The sequence below is a fragment of the Cladophialophora carrionii genome (genome assembly GCF_000365165.1).
Source record: "Cladophialophora carrionii CBS 160.54 unplaced genomic scaffold supercont1.4, whole genome shotgun sequence".
NCBI lineage: Eukaryota > Fungi > Ascomycota > Eurotiomycetes > Chaetothyriales > Herpotrichiellaceae > Cladophialophora > Cladophialophora carrionii.
In genome coordinates, this window is record NW_008481829.1 from 2,796,274 (window position 1) to 2,809,667 (window position 13,394).

At 55.1% G+C, this 13,394-nt stretch overlaps 6 protein-coding genes across 6 annotated transcripts; 3 read left to right on the plus strand and 3 right to left on the minus strand.

The window, feature by feature from the left end:
- Positions 1-47: 47 nt before the first annotated feature.
- On the plus strand, positions 48-3,073 carry G647_05658 (uncharacterized protein; the record flags this gene model as incomplete). Its single annotated transcript, XM_008729984.1, has 4 exons — positions 48-805; positions 855-2,629; positions 2,681-2,917; positions 2,949-3,073. 4 exons carry the CDS (start codon positions 48-50, stop codon positions 3,071-3,073), a joined length of 2,895 nt encoding a protein of 964 aa, XP_008728206.1.
- A 1,853-nt stretch (positions 3,074-4,926) lies between these two features.
- G647_05659 (uncharacterized protein) lies at positions 4,927-5,705 on the minus strand (the record flags this gene model as incomplete). Its single annotated transcript, XM_008729985.1, has 2 exons — positions 4,927-5,438; positions 5,501-5,705. The coding sequence occupies 2 exons, from the start codon at positions 5,703-5,705 to the stop codon at positions 4,927-4,929; spliced, it is 717 nt and encodes a 238-aa protein (XP_008728207.1).
- A 1,518-nt stretch (positions 5,706-7,223) lies between these two features.
- G647_05660 (uncharacterized protein) lies at positions 7,224-8,066 on the plus strand (the record flags this gene model as incomplete). Its single annotated transcript, XM_008729986.1, has 2 exons — positions 7,224-7,265; positions 7,329-8,066. 2 exons carry the CDS (start codon positions 7,224-7,226, stop codon positions 8,064-8,066), a joined length of 780 nt encoding a protein of 259 aa, XP_008728208.1.
- A 467-nt stretch (positions 8,067-8,533) lies between these two features.
- G647_05661 (uncharacterized protein) lies at positions 8,534-9,427 on the plus strand (the record flags this gene model as incomplete). The annotated part of the gene is made up of 1 exon (XM_008729987.1): positions 8,534-9,427. One exon carries the CDS (start codon positions 8,534-8,536, stop codon positions 9,425-9,427), a length of 894 nt encoding a protein of 297 aa, XP_008728209.1.
- A 58-nt stretch (positions 9,428-9,485) lies between these two features.
- G647_05662 (uncharacterized protein) lies at positions 9,486-10,233 on the minus strand (the record flags this gene model as incomplete). Its single annotated transcript, XM_008729988.1, has 2 exons — positions 9,486-9,981; positions 10,127-10,233. The coding sequence occupies 2 exons, from the start codon at positions 10,231-10,233 to the stop codon at positions 9,486-9,488; spliced, it is 603 nt and encodes a 200-aa protein (XP_008728210.1).
- A 1,523-nt stretch (positions 10,234-11,756) lies between these two features.
- On the minus strand, positions 11,757-12,689 carry G647_05663 (woronin body major protein; the record flags this gene model as incomplete). The annotated part of the gene is made up of 1 exon (XM_008729989.1): positions 11,757-12,689. One exon carries the CDS (start codon positions 12,687-12,689, stop codon positions 11,757-11,759), a length of 933 nt encoding a protein of 310 aa, XP_008728211.1.
- Positions 12,690-13,394: the final 705 nt, after the last annotated feature.

The window sequence follows — 13,394 nt, forward strand, 5'->3', positions numbered from 1 at the left end:
CCATGCTACGCCCCAGAGGAATGCACTTGCTGACCGCGTCTCTAGAGATGAATGCAGATCTTTCGGAACGTTTCAAAGGTCCATCCCGTCGTCCAAACACTCACATTGCTGTGACTAGTGCTCTGGAGGACGAGCTCGACCTCACCCTGAATCTCGACATCCGCGACTATGTCTCGAAGCAAGAACAAATTGAGTCCACTTCCGATAGAGACGGGTGGCTGTCACAACCAGAGATCCCGACAAATAAAGAGCTGTTTGCCGACTCAGCCGATCTTCTACCAAACAAGATTGACGGCCCCTACAAGACCAAGGATCGATACCTGAAAACGCACTACGAACTGGTCCGAGAAGACGCAGTTGGCTGCTTTCGCGACGCTATTCATGACTTCCGCAAGGATCCCTCAACTGGAGACACACACAAATTCTCCGTCTATGATCAAGTTCACATTGTCGGATTCACATTCGCTCGCCGAGGTCTGGCTGCCAGGATCAGATTCTCCACGCGACGCGCAGGCAAACGGATCAAGTGGCAAAACAGCAAGAGGCTTGTCAGTGGCAGCATCGTCGCTCTACTTCCTGCCAAAACGAAGTCGATTGACCTAAACGATCTGGTGGTGGCCATTGTGGCCGCGAGACCGCTGCAAGGCGTCACATGCGAACCCCCAGAGATCGATATCCATTTTGGCCGTTCAGACGATATTCAACTCGATCCGCAGAAGGAGTGGCTCATGATCGAGGCGAAACAGGGATACTTTGAAGCCTATCGTCACACGCTGAGGGCTCTGCAAAAGCTTAGCCAAGAGAAGTGAGCTCTCTACCCTCGTATGCCGGTTGGCCTTGCTGATAATATCCAGATTTCCTTTGTCTGACCACATCTGCCACCTTCAACCCTCAGATGAGCCTCCTGCCTACCTTCAGAAAGACCCCGTCCTAGATATTAGTGCTGCCGCAACAGACCCTGCTCAGAAGAAAGATTTTCAGAAAGTCGATGTCACAAAAGACTGGCCCGCCACCCCCTCCAATTCACTCGACAGCACGCAATGGGATGCTCTAAAAGAGATTCTAACCAAGCGTCATCCCATTGTCCAAGGTCCTCCTGGTACCGGCAAGACGTATGTCTCACGTGTCGCAGTGGAAATCATGCATGCCAATCGAAAGCCAGATGACCCACCCATCATCATTGCTGCCCAGACAAACCATGCACTCGACCAACTCCTCGGACACATTTCTCTCTTCGAACCAAACTACATCCGACTGGGAGGCAGATCCACCAAGCCCGAAGTCAAGAAACGAGCTCTTTTCGAGATCCGGCAGGGTGAGAGGATCAGGCCCATTCCAGGAGGCCTCTTCGGCAAGTCGAACACTCTATTAACAAAGCAAACCAAGGGTTTGATAGAATTACTTGAGCCATTTGTCATGCCTGGTCCTGACCCCTGGTCCACTGATCAAATTTCTGGTCCTCAGATGTTGCAGAAACTGGGAGTTCTCACCGCACAGCAAGCAAAGTCATTGGAAGATGGCGCGACGCAATGGGTTTCAGCGAACACCGCTCTGAACGCTCCTATACGACTGTGGCTGGGCAAATCACTAGTACCTTTCGAGGTTGATTACGTCCAAGAGAACTATGGCTTCGTTGAAGGTGACGATAACGACCTTGAATTTGAGCAACTCAGAGAAAACGAAGATTCCACGGGCGTCAATGATGAAGAAGACATTGAGATGTTGAAAGGCCCGTGGCGTGAACTTCGCGACAAGTTCATGGTCCCAGAACCCTCTACAGCGGATCTGAGCAGAGCAATGAAGCTTCTCGACACCGTGACAGACATGTGGAAAATCCCTGACTACTACCGTGCTCATGTATATCATGCCATGCAGTCCCAAGCAAAGGCCAAAATCACTAGCAGGTTCCGCGAAGATGCAAAGGTCTACAACAAGCTGGTGAAAGACAACCTGGTTGGCAAGTGGGAGCAAGATGTTGTCTACCTGCGACGAGCTTCCATCATTGGCATGACCACCACCGGTTTGAGCAAATATAGGCCGCTGATCTCAGCTCTCAAGCCCAAAGTGATCCTCATCGAGGAGGCCGCTGAAGTCTTGGAAGCCCCTGTCACAGTAGCCTGCACGGAGAACCTTGAACATCTCATCCTCGTTGGAGATCACCAGCAACTACAAGGCCATTGCAGCGTACAGGAGCTGGAGAATGAGCCTTTCTACCTGAACGTGTCGCTGTTCGAAAGACTCGTACGCAACAAGATGCCCTATAAGACGCTGCTCCAGCAACGTCGCATGATGCCAGAGTTTTGCCGCCTCGTCGCCCCCTTGTACCCGGGCCTTACCAACCATCCAAGTGTTGTCAATCGTCGCCTTGAGACCTGGGGAACAGGTGAGGTCAGATCGTTCTTCTTCGATCACCCGTGGTGGGAAGCGAAAGACGAATCGCTCTCGGTAGTCAACCCCGAAGAAGCCAAATTCATTGCCGGGTTTTACCGCTACCTGTTCAGAAACGGTATCGATCTCACTCGGATCACCGTCTTGACGTTCTACAACGGCCAACGCAAGCGAATCCTCCGTGAGTTGAAGGAGTTCCCCGAGTTCCGGACATACGTCAACGTGAAGACGGTCGATTCGTGTAAGTTAACGGACCAGCAGGATATAATTGACTATACTGACGTCGCTCTAGATCAAGGAGAGGAAAATGACATCGTCATTCTGTCCCTCGCTCGAAATAATCAAGAAGGCAAGATTGGCTTCTTGGAGAACGTCAACCGGAGTTGTGTGGCTCTGTCCCGAGCAAAATATGGGTTCTATCTTTTCGGCAATTCTAATATCCTCATGCGCAACAGCTTTTTGTGGCAAAATGTCATCACTCTGATGGATTCAAAGCCTCGGCGGCGAGGTGAAGAATTTCCGGTGATGTGTAAGCGCCATAATATCACCACGCTAATGAGCTACCCGGAGGATTGGGAGAAGACCGACGGCGGCTGCGCGCAACCATGTGGGGTGGCACTACAATGTGGTCATCCTTGCCATCTTCTGTGCCATTCTTACTCCCATGACAACGTTCAGTGTGTGAGAGACTGTGGAAATACCTTGCCCTGTGGTCATGGATGCTCAAGTAAGTGCGGGGAGCCATGCTTTTGCCCCTGTGAAGCCTTCTCAACCTTCAAACAAGCGGATGCGGTGGCGGAGGGGTCAACTACCATGGACGCCGGCCAGGGTGACGCGAATCAAGATGTTCGTGGAGCTCAAGTGAATGGTCAGGAACTTTCCTCGCATGACAGCACATCTTACTTACCTCAGCAGGACTCTACGTTGGATCGCGGGGATAGGAAGTTTCATCCAGCTGCTTCTGTTCTTGGACCTACCCATGGTCTCTCAACCGATCAGCAAACGTTCACAACCGGATATCGAATAGGCGACTCTTGGATTGCGACTCAACAGCAGGCAATTCACACGAGTTTGGTGACTCCCAAAAATCAGGGTCAACGGGAGAGAGGATGGAAAGACTCTGCGCAGGGAGGCTTTCACGCTGCCGACGAACGACTACAGAACATCATTACACTGTCCATGCCGCTCCTTCCTGGTAGTGGACTTGAGTCGGGAGGTAACTTTCACATGTCACCCATCAGAAGAGAGGCAGTCAAAGTTCTGAGCGATGGCAGAACAAGCGTCTGGCAGGAGTACCAACCTGCACCGGTGTATAGCCAGGGCTTCCCATGTAACACCGCACGCAGAGACCCTGGTTGTCCGACAGAACTCGGAGGTGGCGGACTGTCGAACCCCGGCTGCATGGATCGGAAGCAGTCTCTTTAAAAAGCGGCGGGGGGCCTCATCGTGGAGACGACCGCACGGGTCCCCTTGAATTCATCAGCGACCGAGCCAGACATGAATGCTGGAGACAGTGCGACGGAAGATCTGAGGGATTTGAATGATTACTTTCGGACTTTCTGAACGAATGGAAATCGTCAGGCTGGCAGACAGCTTGAAGGATTGAGAGACGCGGGTGAGACCGAGCTGGTGAATACTAATCGTGGCGTGAGTGAAGGAGCTCTCCATTTCGATGCCCACAGGTCCAAACGGGATCACTATCAAACAGATCTTGTGAGCAATGACGGCTACTTCGTACGCTGCTTGAAATTCCGGAGTGCAACCGCTTAGACTCAGATACTCGTGGAAAGGCTGAATGCTAGACCGCAATATTCTTCTACGGCACTGTCATATAAGAATCCATTGACCAACTGTACAGCCGAAACAAAGAACTAAGATTTCCACAAAGCCACGTGAAAAGAAGGATGCCATAATGTCTCTCTGAACGTAGCATCCATTTCGCCACTGTACGATGACCCATATATAGGACTAAATACAGGGTATTACCTGGGGGTTGCCTATTGCATTCCCATATTTACACAAAGTTCTCGGAGAAGATGACCGCCTCGTCGGGGGTCTTCCTGAGAGCTCGAGAATACAGCCACGCACCATGATGGCCGGTGACGGTTCCCTGGCTCTGGAGCACGCGACCCACCTCAGCCTCATCCGCTGAGCGCGCGACGGTTGGCAATGCTCTAGGATGGTGACGGTGCTCCGAAGGGGGTGAGTGATACGGTCTCTCCTTTTGGGATATCTCGGACGCGGCACGAAGTGCTGAATGCCCAGTGGCTACGGCATGTGAGTGATCGCCGTGCTTGGAGATAGCAGCAGCAGCGTCATAGCGAGAGTGAACCGATGAATGCCAGAGGCCGATTCCAACAATGTCTGAATATACCGCCGCTGGGCGGCGTGTCGGGCGACCGCGAAGCTGTTGGGACGGGAGGTGCTCCTCGCACTTTCTCGCTGCACATGACATGCACCTTACTCTACCGCGCTGTTCGCGGCAGCTGCCTCCCGGAGCCCCTGATCTGATCTTTTCGTGTTGAATCTTTTGCACGCTCATAGCAGCACCAAACCCAGAATGACGGCAAGCGTCGTTGTCAAGTATCCGTAGCGGTTCGTCGATATCTCGAACGAGTCTGACGTGAGGGCACTTGTGGTGAAGATGAGGTCGCTGGAGATCTGACTCGAGTTGAAGCAGTTGCTCGCATTGACTTCCGGGACGTCCTCCGGCTCCGCAAACGTGATGTCGACACAGTTGTACAGGGCAGCACCGTGGACGGCCGTCTCGATGACTTGGATGGTTGCATTGTCTCCGACATTGACGGTGAGGTTGGCGGGGAGAGGAACCTGGGGGAAACAGAACGAGCCCGGGTATGGGTCTTTGCTGGGGCCGATGATTTGCACACCGGAGAGCATAACGTTCGACATGTTCGGCGGGTTTGTTCCCAGCCCCAGGTTGATGTAGATAAAGGCGGATCCGTGGCCCTGGAACCACCCAGGCTGGAATGCGACAGCACCGCCTTTCACCGGCCATTTCGTGCGGTTGGTCGAGGTGGGCATCCCACCGCCTATGCTTGTCAGTTTTCCCCCCAGCACAGCATGCCGAACGATGGGGCGGAGTGAGCCTTACATGGATACATCCATTGCATGCCATAGGGGTAGAGATAATCTTGTCCTTCGGCGAATGTGCCCAAGCCGTCCGTCTGGTCAACCGTGCCGTTCGAATGCAAATTGTCCCCTCTCCAACCCGGGTACGTGATGACCGTGTGTGCGTGTGCGAGGCTGAAGAACGCGAGGACGGCGACGGCTACCGACGAGACCGAGGACGAGAGCATTTTGGCGGGCGCGTGTTCGCAGTTTTCCGTTTCTCTGTGAGGCGACGAACACACGACGGAGAATGCAATGCGGCCTTGAGAGGAAGATCGCACACTCAAGTGTTCTTCGAGTCTGTGCTGACTTCGGTCGTCGACGTGGTCAGGAAAGCTTTTGGGAGTGACCGGGTCGGCGAGGTCGCAGTGGAGATGCTTCGCTCGAGGTGGAAGACCGTCTTGGAGCCATTACGGCGGCCATGCAGTGTTATAGGACTCGCTGCCGGTGGCCAAGGTGATTGGGATTAGGCCAGACAGACAACCGCCCAGTCCTTTCCGACCACGAAGCCCTGTGATGGCTGCCGCTATTGGTTACGGACCGGAGACGTGGGCGGCAAAACGACCGAGTCACCCGCGTATCTCAGCGCTGATTTGCCGGCCGGCGGTGGACAGGAGCTTACCATGGACAGGGATCTCACCCGTTGCATCTGCCCCTCCAACTCCAGAGCCAACGGAGCCAAGCTCGGCTCGAGACTGGATCTGGACGCCCAGCGTGGGACCAGTCATTGCGAACTTGGGCGCCCCACCGCCTAATCGAGGCGTGATTTCTGGGTGATTTCACTCTCAGATCTCAGTCCCACTCCACCGACGCTCCAGAGACAGTGTGAGCCGGCCAGCGGCAACTCGCATCACGCGCCTTTCTGCTTCCATCGCAAGATACAGCGCATTTGGCGGTTGCACAGATTGCGTGTCCCGATGCAGTGTTCAGGAGCGAGCAACAACTGTCCGCTGGCTGCAAACGCATGCGAAGTCCGAAGGCCAGACAAGCATTGTTAGGTCTTACAGGTGCATGGTGGCGGGCCTGGACGACTGCTCGAGTCTATCGATCCTGGTTTGCCCCAAGTTCCTGGCACTTGCTGACCGAGGTCTCAGGCGCGTGGCCGGTGCCTCGAAATCGTCCTGGCTCTCTGGGTACGAGCATGTGCCCCGATGACACAAGCTTCTTCTCCGGGTCCATGGTCCTTCACCGTCGAATCACGTCTGAGTCCACTTCCAATAGCTGCTACTGTGTATATAGGCTAGCACTGGAGTACAACCGGACCTTTTGTTCAGCCTCGTGCTTCTTGTGAACGTCAACCACATTCGAATCTCCATCGAATTTTCCCTGAACATGACTTATGACCGCTCCGTGGCTTTCTTTGCGGCCCCTCTACACTGTCTTTTGACCGTGTTTTGCCGGCCGCAGACTCAAATTGCCAGGAATATGGCTCAAGTAAGCCATTGTCCATGCGCTCGGACGAGCCAGGTCCTGCCAGACCACGATTGCTTGCAAAGCACTGACGTCGACGAGGCATGGATTACAAATGAAAGGTTTGGGAAGTTTCGAAAGTGCTAGATATCGGCCGTCTAATGAGTATAAATGGCGGTTTGTGCCCCGGCCATCTCGATATTCATTTTAAACATCAGACAGCACTGTCAAAGCTCGTCTTGTGATTGATAGAAGCAGCCTCTCCAAACGACTATAAATACATCAGACTAAGCAACATGCCCTCCTATCTAGTGACAGGCGCCAACCGTGGCCTGGGTGTGAGTTGGAGACGTTCCGAGATTCGGTCCATGTGTACTCCGTAATTACTGACTCTTTCCCAGTATGGCTTTGTGCAGCATCTGGCCAAGGACCCAGCAAACACAGTCGTCGGCATTGTGCGGGACAAAGCCGCTGCCGACAAGACTGTGGCTGCTGATGGATTCAAGAATGTCACCATGGTCGAGGCAGCCATCGTGGACTACAAATCGCTCCTAAAAGCAAGAGACGAGGTCGCCAAGATCACTGGCGGCTCGCTCGACTACCTGATCAACAACGCCGCCTTTATCGACCGCAAAACCATGGGCAAGGCCCTGGATGAGTTCGACAACGAGGCCGAGATGTTGGAGGACGCGCTCGTCGAGTCCTTCAAGGTCAACGCGGTGGGCGTCATCCACACCATCAACGTATTCCTGCCCCTGGTGAAGAAAGGCTCGGCCAAGAAGGTGGTGCTCATCTCGACCGGCATGGCTGACCCGGCGCTCATCAATTCCGGCATCGCGGCCGACGCGCCCTACGCGATTAGCAAAGCTGCGGCGAACACGGCCATTTACAAGTACAATGCGAAATACAAGAAGGAAGGGATCCTGTTCTTCGCCTTGTCTCCGGGCGTGGTTGCCACTTGGAAAGAGGGAGAAGAACCAGAGGTGATCGACAGCCTGAGGAAGGGCGTTCCTGGCTGGGGAGGGCCCTTGACGCCTGACGAGTCGGCCACAGCCTGTATGAAGGTGATTCACTCTTTCAATGCAGAAGAGCATGGCGGCTCGTTTGTTTCTCACCACGGGAACCAACAGTGGCTATGATGGTCTGGCACGAGCAGGGGCCTATTAAGTCAAGGGTTGAATAGACAATAAATAAGCAATGTATCTCTACTGGGTACAATTTTATACACTTGGAGCTTGTCGTGTCGGTTGAACCTCGGTAGCATTTATTTCCAGCGTGTCAGAAGACGTGTGTCGGTTGAGTAGAAAATTATGTCCATTTGCTCCATGTGTGACGGAGAGGCTGTTGATGAAGATGTTTTCAGCTTCAGATCCTCGCCCGCCGCCGCCGCCGCCGCCGCTCCTCAGCTGGACTCGGCATATTTCAGTCTCCCCTCTGCACGCGGTGAGTGCTGTGTGACCTGCCCGCCTTGCAACCATCTCAATCTCTCCTCCTGCCGACCGACTGACCGACCGACCGACCGACCGACCGACCGACCGACCGACGTAGAGGGCTCCAGCCACCTCGTTCCCAGCAGCTGTGCCAACGTAGCGACCAGCCTGTCGAAATGCCACATACAAGCCACAGAAAGAAGAAGCATGTCCAGAACAAGAGAACGGAGATCCTGGATGACGATGGCTGGACACGGATTTCCTCGTCCAGCACTTCCACAGGGAAACCACCCCCTACCACATCGACGCCTACCGGGAATGAAACTTCAAGCGCAGCAGGACCCCATATCCTCAGCGCAAGCGGATCATTACCGGCTCGCGACCCCATGCCGGCCCTCCCAGGATCGAGCCTCCCGTCCATGCTCTCTCGGTTCAACGACATCGAGTCGCGCTGGCAGGCCACCGATCTTTGTAAAACGCTCACCCACGTCCTGGAGGAGGAGATCTTGACGAGGCACACTGGACAGATTGGCCCCGTCTCCACGTGCGTCATGCTCGGCAGCGGCTCCTTCTGCGGCGACGCGGCGCACTGGATCGACAGGCACGACTCGGCGTACTTTCAGCTCGCGGCGTTCAGGACCATCGTCCACACGGTGGAGAGGGTGTCAGGCCAGCGTGTGCGCACGTACGCCCAGGAGCCGAACTACAATGACTTGGACGCCGAGCTGCTCAAGTCGCTCGACATCACGAGGGTGGATCATCCGCGGGGGTTCGAATTGCTGGACGAGCACGCCGTGGCGTATTCGCCGGCCGCGGAACGCGAGGTCGAGGCGGGTATTATGGCGAGGAAGCCGAGGGTCTGGCTCCATCGATCGTTGGATTACTTGCTGGAAGAGGGCGGTCTGGGAACGAGGTCGGCGGTGGAGTTCGCGACCAGTCACGACCACAGAAAATTGCCGGCCCTGGATGTCAAGAACTTTCCATTCCACGGATCGGTGATTTGGTGGAGGAAGAGGGAGCAGGACCCAGATCATGGCCAAGACCATCCAATCGAGGAGATCGATACCTGACTGTCTAGGTTCTGCGTCGATATCTACTTATGACCATGTGACCGTGGCTGTCAGAACATTACTTGATGTCGGAACTCTGCACGACGGTGCCGAACGCATCACTCAGCTCCTTCAACGTCGCCTCGGTGACCTCGGAGCCACTGATCCCAGGGATGTCTCGGTCTCCGATAGCATCCTTCGCCAGCACGACGTTATATCCCAGGTCGTTCCCCTGCCTGGCCGTCGTGCTCACGCACACATGAGCCATATACCCCACCAGGACGGTCTTCTTGCCCCGCTCGCCCAGGCTGCTCAGATACTCATGCAGATCCGTGTTCGCGAAGCTCGAGATAGCTTGCTTCTCGACCACCTTCTCCCCCGGCCGGGCTTTCAACTCGTCAAACTCCTCCGCCAGGGCCGTGTTGGGCGTGAACACCGGCGCCCCGTCTGGGGTCTTGTGCACGACGTGGACGATGTTCTTCCCATCGCCAGCGGCCCGGTATTTCTCCAACAACGAAGCGATGGCCTTGCGGGTTTGCTCGACATTGACGGTCTTGAGCTGTCCCTCGGCGTATCTAGCGGTGGTCAGAGTTCAGAACGCCACGCGATTCATATGGAAGGAGCGGACTGGCGCAGCGCGCGAGCGAAACAAGCACCATATAGGTCTGTTGCATGGCTGTCGCAGGGCTGTTGCACGGCGTTGGTTTTGAAATTACTTACTCGTTCTGCGCGTCGATGATGATCAGCGTGCTATCGCTAGGAGAGGCCGTCGCCCGGGGCGCACCCAGCAGGTCCCTCAACGATTTGACTTGGGTGGCGGACGTCATGATTGATGTGAGTGGAGGAAGAGTATGAGTCGGGGGTGTAGTTCAGTTACACTTCAGTCGGAGGGAGAAGATAAAATAGATGGACGAAAGGACCTTCCTCGTCGAGATGGAGAAATCGAATGACCCACGGCAGTGTAGCCGGTTGAAACACTGTTTATGTACTTTTCCGTCTCGGTCAGTAAGTAAGTCTGTAGGAGTGAGCGAGCGAATATGCCAAATACTCATTTATACGCAGTAGGCAATGCAATGTCCGCGGATGTGTCAGCCAAACCGACCAGAGGGAGCAAGGCAATTAGGTAATTACACACTAGAACTGGGAAGCAGCCACACTTTACGCTCGCCCTCAGGCTTGTCAGTTGTCCTGTCCTGTCCGGTACTACAGTACCTTGTGAGAGTAAGGAAAAACCGAGAAACCCGAACTGGGTTGCCCAGCGAGAGCCCTGTCGCCCACGCGCACCCCGCGATCATAATCCGATCCCCGTCATCGGGCGGAAAGTGATTTGATTGGCCTGGCTTGGCCTGGCCTGGCTCGTGTTGTACCGAAGCTACTCTCGCTCCCCTTGCCCCGCTTAATTAACTGTCCTCGGCATGAGTGTTGTGTACAGATATTGGCGGTACGAGTATTTGGCAATGAGTGGTGTTAGTAAACAGAAACACAAACGCCCCTGCCAACGCGCTGACAATGTCCAGGTGAGTACGTAAATACACTGGCGACCATCGCCATCGCCATCGCCATCGCCATCGCCTTCGCCATCGCCATCGCCATCGCCTTCGCCATCGCCATCGCCATCGCCTTCGCCATCGCCATCGCCATCGCCTTCGCCATCGCTCGTTGGTTTCAGGAAACGTCTCAGTCAGCAGCATGCCATGGCAGACCAGACCACTCACTTGCTTAGCTACTGTAATTCATGCGACTTGCAATCACCACAAACAAGACGTTGAGAGCAGCAGCAGCAGCATGCCATGCGATACCATGCCGTGCCAGACCACTCACAGCTTAGCTACTGTAATCCATGGGATTTGCAATCACCGCAAACAAAGACGTCCTGAGAGAGAAGAGAGGGTCAAAGGTGAATGAGTGGGTGGGATGTGTTACTGTATACTCCCTACACCGAGACACGGTACGAGATGCCCAGACTTCAGTTTGCCCTTCGTAGCTCGTACCGGCCCCGGTCTGGTTCCTTACGTGCGACGACAACCACAACCAAAGAAATGAAAGTCAAGAAAAGAAAGTGATGGAAAACAACCGCGACGCTAATGGTAATGACTTTGAGAATCCTTCCTGCGCTTTCATCGTCTCCCAACAAATCCATTCAACACCTACATACCTAAGCCGTCATCCATCCCTAAGTGTGGGCATGAAACTACCTATTTTTCTCATGGACCCAGCTAAGTCTTGCTACCATGTACACGGGGTATTGCCCGACACATTGTATGCACATGTATAGTCAGTCTGCCTCGAATGATGGCCCTGAGATGCCTGCCTCCACATTAACCGCTTCCTCCGTGCTCTCTTCCCAAATCTACAATCTTGAGCCGTGGATGATCTTCATGTCGACAATCAACTCGCGACCGCCATCGTTGATGACCAAGACGCGGACACTGCCTCGGCCGTCACTGAATGCGCGATCAATGCGTTTGAACAGGCCGCCCTGGTCAACGACAGGCAGACCCTGCTTGACGTCGCCAGTCTCGGTCATGCAGACAATCTGGCCATCCTCACGGATGTCCAAGACGCGATACTGCTTGAAGACGGGGCCGAGCATGGTCTGAACGACGACTGACGGGGCAGGGTTGCTGATGAAGGAGGTCTCCTCGTGCAACTGGCGCGTGAACAGGTCCACCCCGAGGTAGCGGTATTGCCCGGTTTGAGACGACATGGTGATGCGGATGACCTGCGACGGACGACCCTGGAGAAGGAGGATGTCGCCGATGCGGATAAAGTGACACTGAATGGGCACCCCGCGGCCACCGAAGCGTGGCTCGACGAAGCGGACTTGCTCGACCGTGCCATCACGGACACGCGTTGGGCCAGCGGACTCTCTTGACTCGGTCACGACCACCTCCTCGCGGCCGCCATCGTGGTGATGGTGCGAGAAGGGGTGTAGGAGGCGGTCGGCCGCACGCTCCACGCCACGGCGGAAGCTGTGGTATTGGCCTTCGTCGTCGTAGTAACCCATGTCGTTTCTGATCGGTTGATCGACCTTGACTTCTTCCTGCTGAACAGAGACTGCGGCTCCTGTGGGACGACGGCGTTCGTACTCGACGTCGTAGGTGGGATCGACGCGTCGACGATACTCTCGCTCAGTCACGTCTAGTTGACTCTCGTAGGTCTTGTCGTAGGTCTGACGGCGGTCGTAGTCGACTTCGACGTGGTCACGGGTGTCGCGACGATCGATCTCGATGTCAACGTTGGTGGCCTTGTACTCGGCTGGTGCACGGTACCTGTGGAGCATCATGTGTCAGTGGTGGTGGTCAATGCAAAGACGCCAGGGCACCGGGGCACATGGACACGGGACGCGTGGAGGCACGTACTTCTCGCGGGTAAGCTCTACTTCGGGGTACTTGCGGTCGCGCTCTTCGTAGATCCGAACGTCGTCTCGCTGGTACTGCTGCTGCTGCTGCTGTTGGTGGTCGCGGCGTGGACGGCTGTCTCTGTAGGAGATGTCGACCTCTTCCTTGGAGAACCGAGTATCTTCCCGTCCGACGCGCGAGGAGGGTTGGGGGAGTTGGACTTCCCCTTCTACCTTTGTGAAGGTAGTCTCTTGGGCAGAAGCGTCACTCCGGTACGTTGACGGGAAGACACTGGGCGGGATGGGGACTCGGGCGTCAAAGTCCAGATTGCCAGTTTTCAAAGGCGCCTTAACTCTCTTCTCCCTTGCGGCAGTCGAGAGTCAAGACTGTCTTCTGGGGAACTGGTCCGGGGGGAAAGAAGGGGGTGGGTGGGTGTGTGGAAGCTTAGAAGCCGACAATGCACGCTGAGCAAGTCAATGGGCAACTGAGGATAGGCAAGAGGGCAGTGTGAGTGTGTGTGTGTGTATGTGTGAAGCGAGAAGGAAGGAAAGAGGAAAAGGAGGTCCAGCACGCCCGATTGTTTACTTATGGGCAGCAGAGAGTGGAGCAGCGAGTCTTGGGTCTGCCACACGCTGCCGGCGACGAGT